General features: G+C 37.6%; 1 protein-coding gene across 2 annotated transcripts in view; it reads right to left on the reverse strand.

Moving 5' to 3' along the window:
* The window catches only part of STK4 (serine/threonine kinase 4), an 82,820-nt gene that overhangs the window by 49,485 nt on the left and 18,285 nt on the right, over positions 1–15,050 (reverse strand). For both annotated transcript variants that reach the window (XM_045529148.1, XM_045529149.1), the window contains exons 6-9: positions 13,111–13,278; positions 11,539–11,676; positions 9,520–9,648; positions 8,718–8,904 (exon numbers count right to left, since the gene is read on the reverse strand). In XM_045529148.1, coding sequence (XP_045385104.1) covers positions 8,718–8,904; positions 9,520–9,648; positions 11,539–11,676; positions 13,111–13,278 — 622 coding nt within the window. The remainder of the gene's footprint in view (positions 1–8,717; positions 8,905–9,519; positions 9,649–11,538; positions 11,677–13,110; positions 13,279–15,050) is intronic.

The following is a 15,050-nucleotide window of genomic DNA, read 5'->3' on the forward strand; positions in this document are numbered from 1 at the left end:
ACTCTGTCTCAAAAAAAAAAAAAGACACAAAAAAGGGAAAACATATAACTTAATATAAAACAAAAATATACACAAAATTTCATCATTTTTATAGTGCTACTAATGGTATTCAGTCCCAATATATTACTCTGGATGGCATATATTAATAATAATAATTAACATTTTCCCAAACCTCTATGATACACTCAATTTTCTGAAGCACATATTTCTACCAACATTAATGACAGAAATAACACCTGAATCAGTTAGTGAAAACCAACAACCTCAAGATAGCATTTTATTAGGGAACTCTTAAGAGAAACTCTCAGTTTTGGAACTATACCAAATTAGCCATAAAAATTAATAATACTCATCAGTGTTAAAAGCAAAGGGTTTTTAAAGTTTGGCATTTGTAATAGCAATAAAAATTATAAAGTATCTGAAAATAAATTTAACAAAAAGATCTAAAACATCATTGTGGATAAAATTATAAAGTTAGGCGGAGCATAGTGGCTTATGCCTGTAATCCTAGCACTTTGGGAGGCTGAAGTGGAAGAATCGCTTAGGCCCAGGAGTTTGAGACAGCCTGATCAACACAGCAAGATCTCAACTCTACACAAAAAAAAATATATAGATATATAGATATAGATATTGACATATAGATATAGATATATAAATTGGCCGGATGTGATGGCACATGCCTGTAGTCTCAGCTACTCAGGAAGCTGAGGCAGAAGGATCACTTGAGCCCAGGAATTTGAGGTTGCAGTGAGCTATGGTGATGCCACAAGTCCAGTGATACACTGATCCTGAAATTTATATGGGAGAATAGTGATATAAATTGGATGGAGTAAGGAAGCAAGTCTTTCAGATGGAAAAAATGACTACAGCTCATACTAGAAACAAAAACAAATTCCTGATATATTAAAGAAAGTCCTAAATGTGACCAGTAAAACTTTACAACTTTTAGGAAAAGAAGAGACTATTTTTAAGACATTTGGTTAGCAAAGAATTTTGTAAAGATGACACAAAAAGCATAACTGTACAAGAAAACTTAAGACAAATGTGACTTCATGAAATTGAAAGTTGCTGTCTAAGGAAAGACTCTGCAAAATTAAAAGCATGAGCCACAGCTAGGAGAAAACAAAAAACACTAACTAGCAAAAAAAAAATAGTATCTAAAATATAAATAAATGCTGCAAATCAATAACAAAAAGACAAAAAAAGGAAAAAGGGCAAATGCTATTCCCAAAGAAAACATTAGACTTTTGTGTAGTCAACATAGAAATAAGATTAAAACTAAAGAGACTAGGCAACAAAAGCTATAAAATGTCATTATTAATATTTAATACATAATATAACTTTCAAGCCAGTTCTATACAAGAATTATTAATTTCATTTTGAAAATTTACTCAATTACTCAAGTAGGCCATTTTAGCTGATGTTACTTTCAAAACTACATGCATGGTACCATGCTGCAGAAACAAAACACCAATTCTGGTTAAGTTCACTGAGAAATCTAGGAAGGGAGAGGAAAAGTTACTATTTTGAGATGTTGTGGTTGACTTCAGTCTTATTTGAACTTTGCCAAGTATGAGGTATCCAATCTCCTACCTAACTAAAAGCCTTGCTCTAGTGTTACTGTGGTTACTTAAAATATATTTTAAAATAAATAAATAATGGTCTTGATCTAGAATAAAGCCTACCATAGAAAGGGGATTTGTGAACTCAAATGGGAACACAATTATAACCCATAATTTATTACAGAGCTCCCTCTGCTGGCCCAGAAAAAGCACGATGATCCTAACACTGACACAGACCCTCTCAGTCTCTTCAATAACGTGCCCTTCAGTTCTTGAAGGTAAACAAGGTTCTTCTAGAGCCATTATTCAAAGATCAAACAAACAAAAAACCATATCTAGACCAACAGATGAAGCCTTCCAATATCCCCAATCTATTTACTTTGAAAACCCCTTTTATCCAAGACGGGGGTTTTCAAAGTAGTGTGGGCCATGGTTTGCCTCTATGGTTCTTCCAGGTTTTCTTGAGCTCACTTATAAAGCAATCAAATCCCACCTGGCTCAATCCCTCCCTTCCAACCACAATCTGACTCCTTACTATAGATTCAGATATACACTCCCAAAACAAATTCCCTCAGCTGTAACAGTATCATTAGCTTATCAGAGGCATGCCTCCTTTGAAAACCGTCTGCCCTTTCCTTCTGGAAATCCTGGGGACATATGTAGAGTAGCTCATTAATAAAATAACCCACAAGGAGAAGTATATTACTACAAGCTGAGACTTACCAACATATGAACGACAACATAAGCCTTAGTCCTGGCCCCCAATAACTTGATAAAAGGGCTCTGCTGGAAGCAGTATAACATCATGGTTGAGAGCATAAGCTCTGAAATCAAACATATCTGGGCTCCGAGCTTGGCTCTTCTATTACTCATTATGTAATCTTAAGTAAGTTACTTAATATCTTTGCAATTCAGTTTCAACTGCTGTAAAACAGGGTGTGATTACATTTACCACACAGCATGACTGTAATGATTAAAATATGTGAAAAGCTTATAAAGGATTAAGCACAGTGTCTGGTATATATTGAGTACTTAATCATTAATAATTATTATTAACAGTCATAACATCCATCCTACTGAGTATACTAAATAAATAACATATAATAAATGTTTCAAACAAACAAAAGACATCCCTGGAATCTCACTGAAAGACATCAGACTTAACATTAATTTTGATAAGTTTTACATTACAGATCTAATGCCCATGAATATAGGGGTAGGCAACCAAAATAAATCAGAAGTTCTGTGGAATGAAAATAGCATAGACTCTGGAGTGCTGTCAATTTCCAGTTCCACCACTTGCCATGTGACCATAAACAAGTAACAACCTCCCTGAACCTGTGCCTTATACAGAAAGCATAGAAACATTATCTCTGTAGAAAATTAAGATGACTGAATGAGCTGAAGTGCTAGAGGCCTCCTCTCCTGCTCTAAACACATAGAAATGTAAGACTTAAAATAAAAATACAGGCCAGGTGCAATGGCTCATGCCTGTAATCCCAGCATTTTGGGAGGCTGAGACAGGAGGATTGCCTGAGGCCAGGAGTTCAAGACCAGCTTGGGTAACATAGAGAGACCCCATCCTACAAAAAATTAAAAAATTAGCCAGGTGTGATGGTGCACGCCTGTAGTCCTACCTACTCAGGAGCTGAGGTGGGAGGACTGCTAGAGCCCAGGAGTTCAAAGTTGCAGTAAACTATGATCATGCCACTGCACTCTACTCCAGCCTGGGCAATATAGCAAGACCCTGTCTCTTAAAAAACAAACAAACAAACAAACAAAAAACCCAACAACACTCAAAACCCAAAAAGGAAAATCTCCAGATGCCAAAATGAAGAAAGGAACCCACAGCACTGAGCTGAGGATTTGCCACCCATTACAACCTCAATGAAAGGATGTACTTTAAGAAGAAAATGAGCCCAGAGGAAAAGAGAGAGCTGAGAGAAGAATAGGCAAGCAAGGATACTGGTTGCTCAATATGTTCATAAGTCTAAGTACTGACTATACATAGTTATTAGAGTAGCTAATGTGTGGATTTTAAAAAACCTGAAGGAACCAAAACAATAGACAACAATAACAAAATATGGGAGAGGCAGCTTGGAAAAAAGGCAAAATGTTTTAAGATCCTTTTTCTTATTCAGGAAAAGGATAGAGATATTAACTTTGGAATTTATTAGAAAAATAAAAAGTTAAGTAGGCATATACTGATGCATATACTTTGCCAGCAGGTAGCAGACAGTAGGGAGAGGGGATTAGAATAAGGATGGGGAGATGAGGGAGGCTGAGAACTCAATTCAACAGAAGGAAAGAAAGGAGAAAAAAAGTAGAAAAGAAAAATATGGTGAATAGAAAGCACAAAATAAGAGTAGAATTAAGTACAAATATAACAGTAATCACATTAAATAGATGAGTTAATTTAAAATATAACTGACAAGAATATCCATACACATCAACATTATATGTCAACACTGTTAGGATGCTGTTTTAAAGCAGGACTTAAAGGAAAATCTGTAGCTTTAAATCTATCAACTAGAGGAAATAAAGTTTGAAAATCAAAAAGCTAAGTGCTAAATTCAAGAAAGTAGAAAAATATAATAAACTCAAATGAGAGAAAGGAACTATAAAATGGTTACCTGTGGTGAAGACAGGAGAGGAATACAACTGAGGGAGGGCACACAGAGTCAGTTCTTCCATTAAGTACTTAGTATTTCTAAGGTGTTAATTTCTTAAACTGGGTGGTATACATACAAGCATTATTGTATTCTCTATGCATTTTTTATGTCTTAAATATTTCACAAAAACAAGAACACTTGATGTCCAATAGAATGGCAAAAGCCCTGGCAGTGTCAATTCTTAGAGAAGATACAAAAATACAGAATTCCCATCCACTGACAGTGAGAGTATAAGTTATTACAGTCACCCAGAGAACAATTTGAGGATTCTAAGTGTAAGTGAAAATAGGTATACCATGAGACCTAGCAAATCCCACTTCTCCGCATATCCCTAAAAAAAACCTGTCTTGTCTTCTAAGAGACATGTACAGAGACATGCTTATAACAGCAAAAAGCTACAAACAACTTAAATGTCCAGCAAAAGGGGAATGCCTAAATATTAATACAATGTGCTACATTCTTAGTCTATGTATCAACAAGCACATTCTCCCCCAAAAAGCTCCTTGCTGGACAAAAAGCAAGTTGTAAAAAGATAAACAATAGTATCTTTTAAAAAGACAAAACAACACTAGGTATGCCTTACGAATATATATGTATGTAATAAAAATACAGAAACAAAGCATGACAAGTTATATACCAAATATACCATTATATGATTAGAAAGAGGTTGGGAGGGGAATCTAACTTTATCAGTAAAGTCATGGGTTGTTTTATTCCTTAGAAAATCTAAAAAATATCAGTATCTGTTAATTCTGAGTAGTCAATACACAAATTTTTGCTAGATTATTATTTGTATTTTTTAAACTACAAATTGAAAAAGAAAAATAATATCCATCTTCTTGTTGGGAGATTAAACTATTTAAATGGTTGATATAGGAATGACACCTGGGATCTAATGGAAACTTTTAAAATGTGAGTTTTCCTTATTATCAAACAAAATAAGTATTCAGGTAGGCAGTTTGTAGGATATTTAGCCCTGCATGTGCTCTATAGAAAAGTGAGAAAAATTACTAATATGTTTTTTAGACCAGCACAATTGGCTAAACCTCCACTTGGCCATTAGGCTTCAGCTGAGATTTCACCCTCTGCTGGATCCCACACAAGACTGCCTTGGCTGACCCTTGTCTGGGACCCCACATGAGCTGTCCTCATCCCTACCTGACCATTTACCACACTGCACTCTAATTGCCTGCTGGTTTCTATGAGATTAAGGACTGCCACATCCTGGTATCTGCCATGCTGTCAGGCACAAAGCTATGCTTAATAAAGAGTTACTGAATGAAAGGTTTCTTTGGAAATATCCACTAAAGAAATTAAAAGTCTTTGCAGAAATACATACTAACTTCACTAATAACAGAAGAAATGCAAATGAAAACTAATCATGCAGCACATTTCTCATATATAATTATGTGACAATATATCATGCTGGACAAGCTATGGTAAAAGGAGGATATTCATACACCGCTATTTCCAAATATATAAACAAATTTCTATCACTTTAAGCTAATTATAATTTTTATCAGATATCACTAGAATACCATTATTTATTCTATAAATGTACAAAAGGAAGAGAATAAACTAAGAATAAAGGTGGCTGTTACTATCCTCATGGAATATAAACTGGTACAAACCTTTTGGAGGACAATATGAATATCGCATATGGCAATATATATGCACTAAATTGTTTGAACAATTCTGGAAAATTTTCCTAGGAAATACTTCTAAAAAGAAGAAAATTGATAAGATATTCCCTGCAGAGTTATTTATAACAGTGAAAAATCAGAAACACCAAAGTGCCCAGCAATGGGTAAATGATTTAAAAACTCTGTTAAGTGGGATAAATATTAAAAAAGACTATACAGTGACATAAAAAATGTAGTTAGTACTATGGTTAATAAGTGAAAGATAATCAGAAAACAGAATATTATCTATGCAAATTATAACCCTATAGGACTTATACAGGCGTGTGGTCAAGAATAGTTTCTTTGTTGGAGAGAGAGGATTTGGGAATGAATTACTTTCTTTTCTAACTGCATACTAATATTGCTATAATACTATAGGCATAATAATTTTTAATAAAGTAAATGAGAATAGAAGCAAATGAAATATATAACTTTTCCAAGACAAGAAATACCTTTTAAAGAGAGCTATAAAATACAGTCTGCTCTCAAAAAGTATCAAAAAAGTTTGGAAAAAGTTCTGACCTAGATGGCCTAAACAATAAATTATAAATCCAAGAGTCTTGCCACATTCATGTTAAAGTTCCTTTAAAATTACAAACTAAAATTAGATTCTATAAAACTAATTCAAATAATGATAGTGGTATGTACATCTTTTCTTGTTAAATATTGTATATAGGAGGTTAACAGTTAAAAAATTTTTTAAAGACTTTATTTTTTTAGAGATTTACGTTCACGGCAAAATTGAGAGGAAGGTACAGAGTTCCCATACTCCATCTACCCCTGCTCCCACACATGCACAGCCTTCCCCAACAGTCACCATTTTAATTTCCAAGGATAAACATTTCATATAGGTTCAAAGAAGGCACTAGATGAAAGCCTATTTATTTTCACAAATTTTAACTTCCAGAAATTTCAGTTCTGTATCAGCCATGAAGTAAATAATTTTTATAAATGTGTTGACTATTTGAGCCACAAGGAGTAATAAAAGTAAATCTAATAACTCTTTAATTTTACTGAGGCCCATAGAAGGAAAGTGAATGTATCTATATGATATAGTATTCCTTCCCTCCTATGAATGTACCATAATTTATCTGACCATTCATGTGCTACTGAACATTTAAATTTAATCTGGATTTTTTTACACTTATAAGTAATACATTTGGAAAAATTCTTGAATATGATTTGTCAATTATTTACTTAGACCAGATGTCTAGAAGTGGAATTTATTTACAGAGATGATGAGCCTGGGCCCCAAAACAGAAAAAAGAAAACCTTTTCCCTTCAAAAACAAAGGGGTCATTATAAATATACAGACTATGACCCGAAAGGTGAAAATTAGAAGAGACGCCTAAGAACCAAGGTCCCAGAACTGTCTATTCCAACCACAATAAACCACCTGCAGTTCCCAGGAACTCACTGACCAGTCTCTTGCCTCTAGGATCCTGAGTACACTGCTCCCTCTGCTGGAGCATCTCCACCCAGCCCCTGTGCTGCCAAACTTCCTGCCTTTTCCCTCCAGCAATTGTTCAGTAATCCCCAAAGCTAAATTCTCTTCCACTCTGCTTTGACAACACCCTCAGGTTACCCCTATCTTGGAACTCATTTCGTACACTGAATTATAATTAATGGTCTGTCTCCTAGACTTGACAACGAGTTTCCTCAGGATAAGGACTGTTTCTTCTTTCCCTGCTGTGTCCTCAGCACTTAGCAAAGTAGTTGGGATGCAGTAGGCACTGAAGAAAAATTTACTGAATGAATTAATCAGTTACAAAGCAGACAGTCTAAAGCAGGGCTCAGCAAACCGTTGCTATCTGTAAAGGGCCAGATAGCAAATATTTTGGGCTTTGGGAGCCATATGGTCTGTCACAACCATTCACTTCTGCCTGTGTAGTGCAAAAGAAGCCACAGATAACACGTAAATGAAGGTACATGGCTGTGTCCCAATAAAACTTTATTACCAAAAGCAGGCGGCAAACCAAATTTGGACCATGGACTATCGTTTGCCAATCTCTGGTTTAGAGGAAGGGCCTTTACATTTTAAAAAGGAAGGAAAAAAAGATATGAAAAGATCACAGACACTTAGTGCTTTAAACCTATACAAAGTTTAAGCCAAGCTGTACCTACACAACTCAGCTATTATTATTTTGTACTCCCAAATTCCTCTCCTCTGTGAGTTGGTCTGCAGCGCGCAGAAAAAGGGGAAGGGCAATAGCTGAAGAGGAGAGCATGGTGCTCTAAGATGGGAGCTGGCTGCCAGGCCAAAAAAGGATCACCCAGATACCAAAAGCAGCAGAGATGGGTTTAAACAAGAAAGGACTTGATAGAACTTTTAAACTTGTAAGATCTTGAATTCACTGATGGTAAACCCGGGTTAGACACACAGACTATCATGAAAATATACTGAAGATATATGTACAGTAAATAGCTCAAAATTTCATTACAACTTTGAGAGGAAATATGCATCAAAACAATGTGTGTGCTTGCTTCCATAGCTCAAGGTAAAGAAGGAAAAATGACAACATTCAACGAAAGAACGTTCATTCATTTTTGGAACCTGCTGTTCAGGTTCAAAAGCAAAATCCCTTCGCAGTGTTGATACTTTCTTGCCTCAGACACCACATGCCATCTCTCCCTTTCCCAAACCTCCTGCCCCCACCACAAGCCTCCAGTGCTTTTATTCCTCTGGTTGTGGCAATAGAAAAGGGGGCTCAAGACCAAGCCTGCATGGACCATGAGAACCCATCCTCTCTGAAATGTGCATGCTTTGTCCGAAAAGTTAGTGGATTTAATCAGAGCCTTACTTTTCATAGTCCCTTCTTCTTCCTCATCCTCAGCATTGATCACCATGGTGCCCAGCTGTGATGGCAATGTGTCATCGTGCTCAATCATGGTACTGGCTTCATCACTCATGGTGCTGGCTACTCGGACAGTACCCATGTCATCACCCACTGCTCGAACCATTGTGCCAGAATCCAATTCATCCTCCTCCTGTAAAAGGACAAAATCTCAAATTGGGACTAATCTGATAGAAAGACTTAAAAGTTTTCTGAATTTCTATTAGTGCAAATATTTCTGGATTTCACACTTATTCAGTTCTAAACTTAGTTTATAGAACTGAAAGCACTTTTATTTAAGCAAAGAATATCATAAATTTGCCCATCTAACCCTAAAGACCTCTTCCTCTGTCCCTCTTGAGAGAGTATTGCAACATAGATCTAAGAAGCTGACGTGAACACCCTTGGAATCTCAAGGTTGTGAGGGACTCTGTAAGTGTAAAAGCTACATGTTGAGAATGGATCTTAGATTCCCCAATAGGGAATGGAAAAACCAAGTCCCAGACCTGAGTGTTCTCTCTCCAAAATAAAAAGTTAAACTGAATAAAAGATACGTGGCAAAAGAGTGAAATTTAAGTGTTTTCGGAAGCACTGGGAGAAGAACAGGCAGAGACTCAAGCAAGCCTCTAGCATGCCTTGCTCCACGGTCACACAAGAAGAGTCTCCAACTCCAGGCTCATCCATCAGCTGCTACTCATCTCACCTGGCCTGGCAATCATGAAATAACAAGCATCAGTGCCTGACACCCACGGCAGTGCCTGCCACTCACTGAGTTTTCTTCATCGTCCTGGTCCACTTCCCGCTGCTGGGCTTCCTGGCGTTTCAGTTTCACATCCATGGCTTCGTTAATTAAGTCTCGCAGTATTGACACTCCTTTGGCACTCTTGACAAATGGGTGCTTAAACAAAAAAGTGGAAAACACTGGAGACAGTTTATATGGTGACAGTGCCACAGTGCCTGGCACACAGGAGGTACCTAATAACATTAGTTGAATCAATCAGTGAATCTAATCTTTCTCTTTATGCTGCAGGCAACAGCTAAACCACAGTCACTTTATAACTCTGTTCTCTGCAAGGGTCCAGTTAAGAAAAAGAAAAAATAAATAAATATAACTCTGAGCAGATGCACATTCAGGCTTTGCCCATCTTTTTCAGCCTGGCTGGATGCCTATGCCATTTCTCTATGCCAAATCTAGAAAAATCTCAATAGAGTGTATCGCCCCCTAGAGGAAGTTCTGCAAACATGCTGGGAGCACTATGCAAGCGATCCTGCAACGTGTGGAACTGCCCCACAAAACAATGAACTGTGGCACATTCTGCACGTATTTCAAATGTCTCAGATTGTATATGCACTTTAGTAGATAATTTCAAATTTTTCTTTCAAGAAATACGCAAAAAGGCCAGTGATTGGGGAGATGAATTTGGAGGGGAAATTTAATGGAATAAAGACATTGTTTAGAAATCACTGAATAGGCCAAGAGCAGTGGCTCACGCCTGTAATCCTAGCACTCTGGGAGGCCGAGGCAGGAGGATCACCTGAGGTCAGGAGTTCCAGACCAGCCTGAGCAAGAGTGAGACTCCGTCTCTACTAAAAAGAGAAAAAATTAGCCGGGTGTGGTGGCGCTCGCCTGTAGTTCCAGCTACTCAGAAGGCTGAGGCAGGAGGATCGCTTGACCCTGGGAGTTTGAGATTGCAGTGAGCTAGGATGATGCCACTGCACTGTAGCTGGGGCAACAGAGTAAGACTCTGATTTCAAAAAAAAAAAAAAATCACTGAATAATTTATTCATCTATTCATCTCACTTATTCTTTCTGTTCAATGTACTATAGCATTTCCATTCCATAAAAGTAATGAGAGTTTCAAAATATATATATTGGTTATAAAAAGAGGCATTGGGTCTGCAATGGTTGAAAACTATTGGCCTAGCCCAGTAATAACAGCAGATACTTATCAAACCCATACCATATTATCTGCAATACATGTAAAGCATTGTTCCAGGTTACACATTATATCACTTAATCATTACAACATATCAGGCAGGTACTTTATCCTCACTTTATAGATAAGAAAACTAGAGAAACAGAGAGGTTAAGTTACTTGCCCAAGGTCACAAAGCTAGTAAATAGGGAGCCAGGATTCAAACCTGGGCAGTCTGACTTCAGAATCCAAGCTCCTAACCACTGAGTATACTGCCTGCCAAAGCTCACCCATCCTTTAAGACCCAGGCACAGAAGCTACCTCCTCCAGGAAAGGACACCTAGCATCTCCAGTCCAAAGTGGCCTCCTTTCATCCTGAGCTCCAACAGCATCCACTAGTGATCTCAATTCTTTGTCATGATTGGACAGGCTTGATGGCCTTCTGCTTTGCAATCAAAAAGACCCAGGTTCTAATAGTTCTGCTATTTACCAGCTGAATGACTCTAAATGAGTTAACCTCTCTAAGCCTCCATTTTCTCACCTATAAAACTAAAATAATACCCACCCCTCACAGGGTCTATGTGATGATTAAATGGCATAACATGTGCAAAGCATGTGGCACACAGCAAGTGCTTACTAAATGTCAATTCCCTTTCTCTAATCCCATGCAACCCTGTATGTTCTTGCATTATTGTCTTGTTCGATGATTTAACATTCTTTTCCAAGTCTTTTCTACTCAAATAGAATCAAACCTCCCTAGAGGCAGAGAATGTCTTATTCTTCTTTACTGTCTCCATGTGGGTGGCGTACTGGCATTTTTCGGTCAGCATGTGAATGAAGTGGGAGAGGCGGCATCACAGGGTGATTCATACCTGTAGGAGCTGAGTGGCTGTGGCTCTCTGGTCAGGGCTCTTTACAAGACACTGCCTCACAAAATCCATGAAGTTATCTGACCACAGCTCTGGCTTTCGGAATGTGGGAGGAGGGTTTGTTGGAATCATGAAGATTGCCTAGTAAAAATAAACAAACAAACGAAAAAAAAATTGGTAAACTAAAAGTAAAGCTGCAAAAATATGTCTGGAAATAAATTTGAAGCTTGGTAAAATGATTTTTCACTTCTTCACTGATAAGCCCATCCAAATTCCAACAGAAGTCTAAGCATTTCAAGTAGGAAGCATGACAATTAGAGGAACTGATATATCTCTCTCCTCCTCTTTCCCTCTCATATGCAGTCTTGTCCCCTAAACCTCATGTCAATTAAGCTTTCCTTTTTTTTTGCTAACCACAGTACGCTGCCTTTCAAAGTGGAAAGGATCTAAGAGTATCCTTATCCTGAAGATAACCTCAGCCCCACAGTTGACAAGTTTCCCGCCTTCTTAAAAGTCACAACCAGGCCAGGCACAGTGGCTCACACCTATAATCCCAACACTTTGGGAGATTTAGGCAGGAGAATTGCTTGAGGCCAGGAGTTTGGAACCAGCCTGGGCAACACAGTGAGACCTCCATCTCTATGAAAGAAAAAAATGTTTTTACTATTAAAAAAATACAAAAAAGTCACAACCACCCCAGATGTCAACAGTGATGAGGTCATCAACCAGAAGTCCCAAATACCACAAGGGAGTCATTAACCTCGAAAGTCAAGCCAAATGAACCAAAAAAAAAATTTTGTATTGGCCTACTACATTAAATTCTACTATTTCAAAAAATAAGACTATTATTTACTGACCAAACAGAAGTAGATGGAGGTTGGAGAGTACAGAGCCTCCAAATAAAGAGAATCTGAGGATCCACAAACCAGACCTTACAGATTCAAACACCACAGGGGCCAGCCAGGAGAAAGACAACCAATGAACGAGGCTGGGTTTTAGTAACTTGAGTTCAAAAAAAATAGTTTGCTTGGAAGTCATATATTACACTTAGAAAAAAAAAAAACAGTTTGCTTTCCTCTTAACCTTGTTACGAAGAAAACATTAGAGAAAACACTGTAATAAGTGGCAACTGATACTTGGTGACAAAACAGGAAATCACGGATAAAGTGCAAAGCTCATGCCCTATATAAAAGAGACAACTGTTACCCAGCTGCAACTGATGTTGTCATATTAAGACATGGATGCCTAAACTATCAAAAGTATATGTGTGTGTGTTTGTGTGTGTGTGTATCTGTGTACTGCACAAGTCAAACTAAGCATTTCTATGGCCTATGTCCTGCCAGAGAGCTATCAATACACAACCTCTGAAACAGAGAGGGGCAGATCACACTTAAATTAATTAGTGACTACAATTAGAGTAAGTGGAAGTGTATCATCTATAATGACACTTCTCACTTACTTACAACTAACTCATTTATTGTTTGAAATCCAACCAAGTAAGCCACTGAACTACCTTTCTAATGATCAGTAACTAACCCCCCCACTGGATCACCAGATTTCTGTCCATTTCCTTACCCTCATTGGATGGATATCAGCATATGGAGGCTTTCCTTCAGCCATTTCTATGGCAGTTATTCCCAGAGACCAGATGTCTGCCACACAGTTGTACCCAATTTCCTGAATCACTTCTGGAGCCATCCAAAATGGTGTTCCTATCACTGTATTCCGCTTGGCCATGGTATCCTACAATAGAAGGGGAGAGACCAACACTAAGCATTAAAACTACTAAGAAAAAGAGAATTTCCAACCATAAAACATACCTTGAAATACATATAAAAACCATACTCAAGGCATGATCAAGAAAGTCACAAAAGAAATTCAAATGACCAAGGTCTCACACTCCTGACCTCAAGCGATCCTCCCACCTCAGCCTCCCGCAGGGCTAGGATTACAAACCACTAAAAACTTTTACTTTCCATCCTGTATACTTCTGTAACATTCTGATGGCTTATGTGAGCATGTATTACATATGCAATCAGACATATTTTTATAGATATATAAAAAGTCTCAGTTTGTGGATTAAAGAAGAATATGTGGATATAGCACATATTATGGCAAATTACCACTTGCACGGTTTCCCAAAATGGCATGGCCCTACTGAAAGAGAACCTTCACGTGGTTCCTATACTGTAAGAAGAGGATTTTTGCACAGAACTAAATATGCAGAAGGACTTCCCATCATCATCCCCAATGTTCCTTCTGAAATGCCTGTGACTTAGGTTATGCCAGTCAGGAACAAATGACAGGTAATACTTTCAAATCAATCTCACTCTGTCAGCCGTATGTAAAAAATTAACACAGGAACTAACTTACTGCTTAGTCATTTCCTTAGCTCTGAAACTCCAAATTTGCAGGGGTGTTAGTAGTTGTTTTCACTGGATTATTTCAACTAGAAATGGATACTTGGAAAGCTAAAAATTTTTTAAATTAATAAGAGTAATACTAACCCCAACTAGATCTGTATTACAAAGTTATATTAGTACAACAGCATAGCAACAGAAAATATTAAGTCCAGAAACAGACTGGTATATGCATATATACATACATATATATACAACACAGTCTTTTATATATGCCACATATATAATTAAAATGTCATTCAAAATCAGCAAGCAAAAGATACATTACGCAAAAAAAAAAAAAAAAAACTACTGGGCATCTGTCTAGTCATTTCTAAAACTACATTTAAATTCCTACCTTATACTTTCACCAAAATAAGTTCAAACAGGTTGAAATGTTAAATATTAAAAAAAAAAAAAAAAAAAACCCAGCCAGGCACAGTGGCTCACACCTGCAATCCTAGCACTATGGAAGGCTGAGACAGGTAAATCACTTGAGGCCAGGGGTTCAAGACCAGCCTGGACAACACAGCAAGACCCCATCTCTAAAAAAAAATTTTTTTTAAAAATTAGCCATGCATAGGCCGGGCGCGGTGGCTCAAGTCTGTAATCCTAGCACTCTGGGAGGCCGAGGCAGGTGGATTGCTCGAGGTCAGGAGTTCGAGACCAGCCTCAGCAAGAGCGAGACCCCATCTCTACTAAAAATAGAAAGAAAATATCTGGCCAACTAAAATATATATATAGAAAAACAATTAGCTGGGCATGGTGGCACATGCCTGTAGTCCCAGCTACTGGGGAGGCTGAGGCGGTAGGATCGCTTAAGCCCAGGAGTTTGAGGTTGCTGTGAGCTAGGCTGATGCCACGGCACTCACTCTAGCCTGGGCAACACAGCGAGACTCTGTCTCAAAAAAAAAAAAAAAAATTAGCCGTGCATGATGACACCAGAGGATGTAGTTTTCAATGTGGTTTCCTTATTAAGATTGCAGTTTAGATAACATGGGTACCGCTTACTTTTGTGTTAACAACAAAATGTTTTGGGGAGCCCAGAAATCAAAATACTGAATAAGCTTCTGATATTTTTTTAACATCAAAGCAATTTCTATGCTGCTGCAATAC

The sequence above is a fragment of the Lemur catta genome, chromosome 17, assembly GCF_020740605.2.
Source record: "Lemur catta isolate mLemCat1 chromosome 17, mLemCat1.pri, whole genome shotgun sequence".
NCBI classification, from domain to species: Eukaryota; Metazoa; Chordata; class Mammalia; order Primates; family Lemuridae; genus Lemur; species Lemur catta.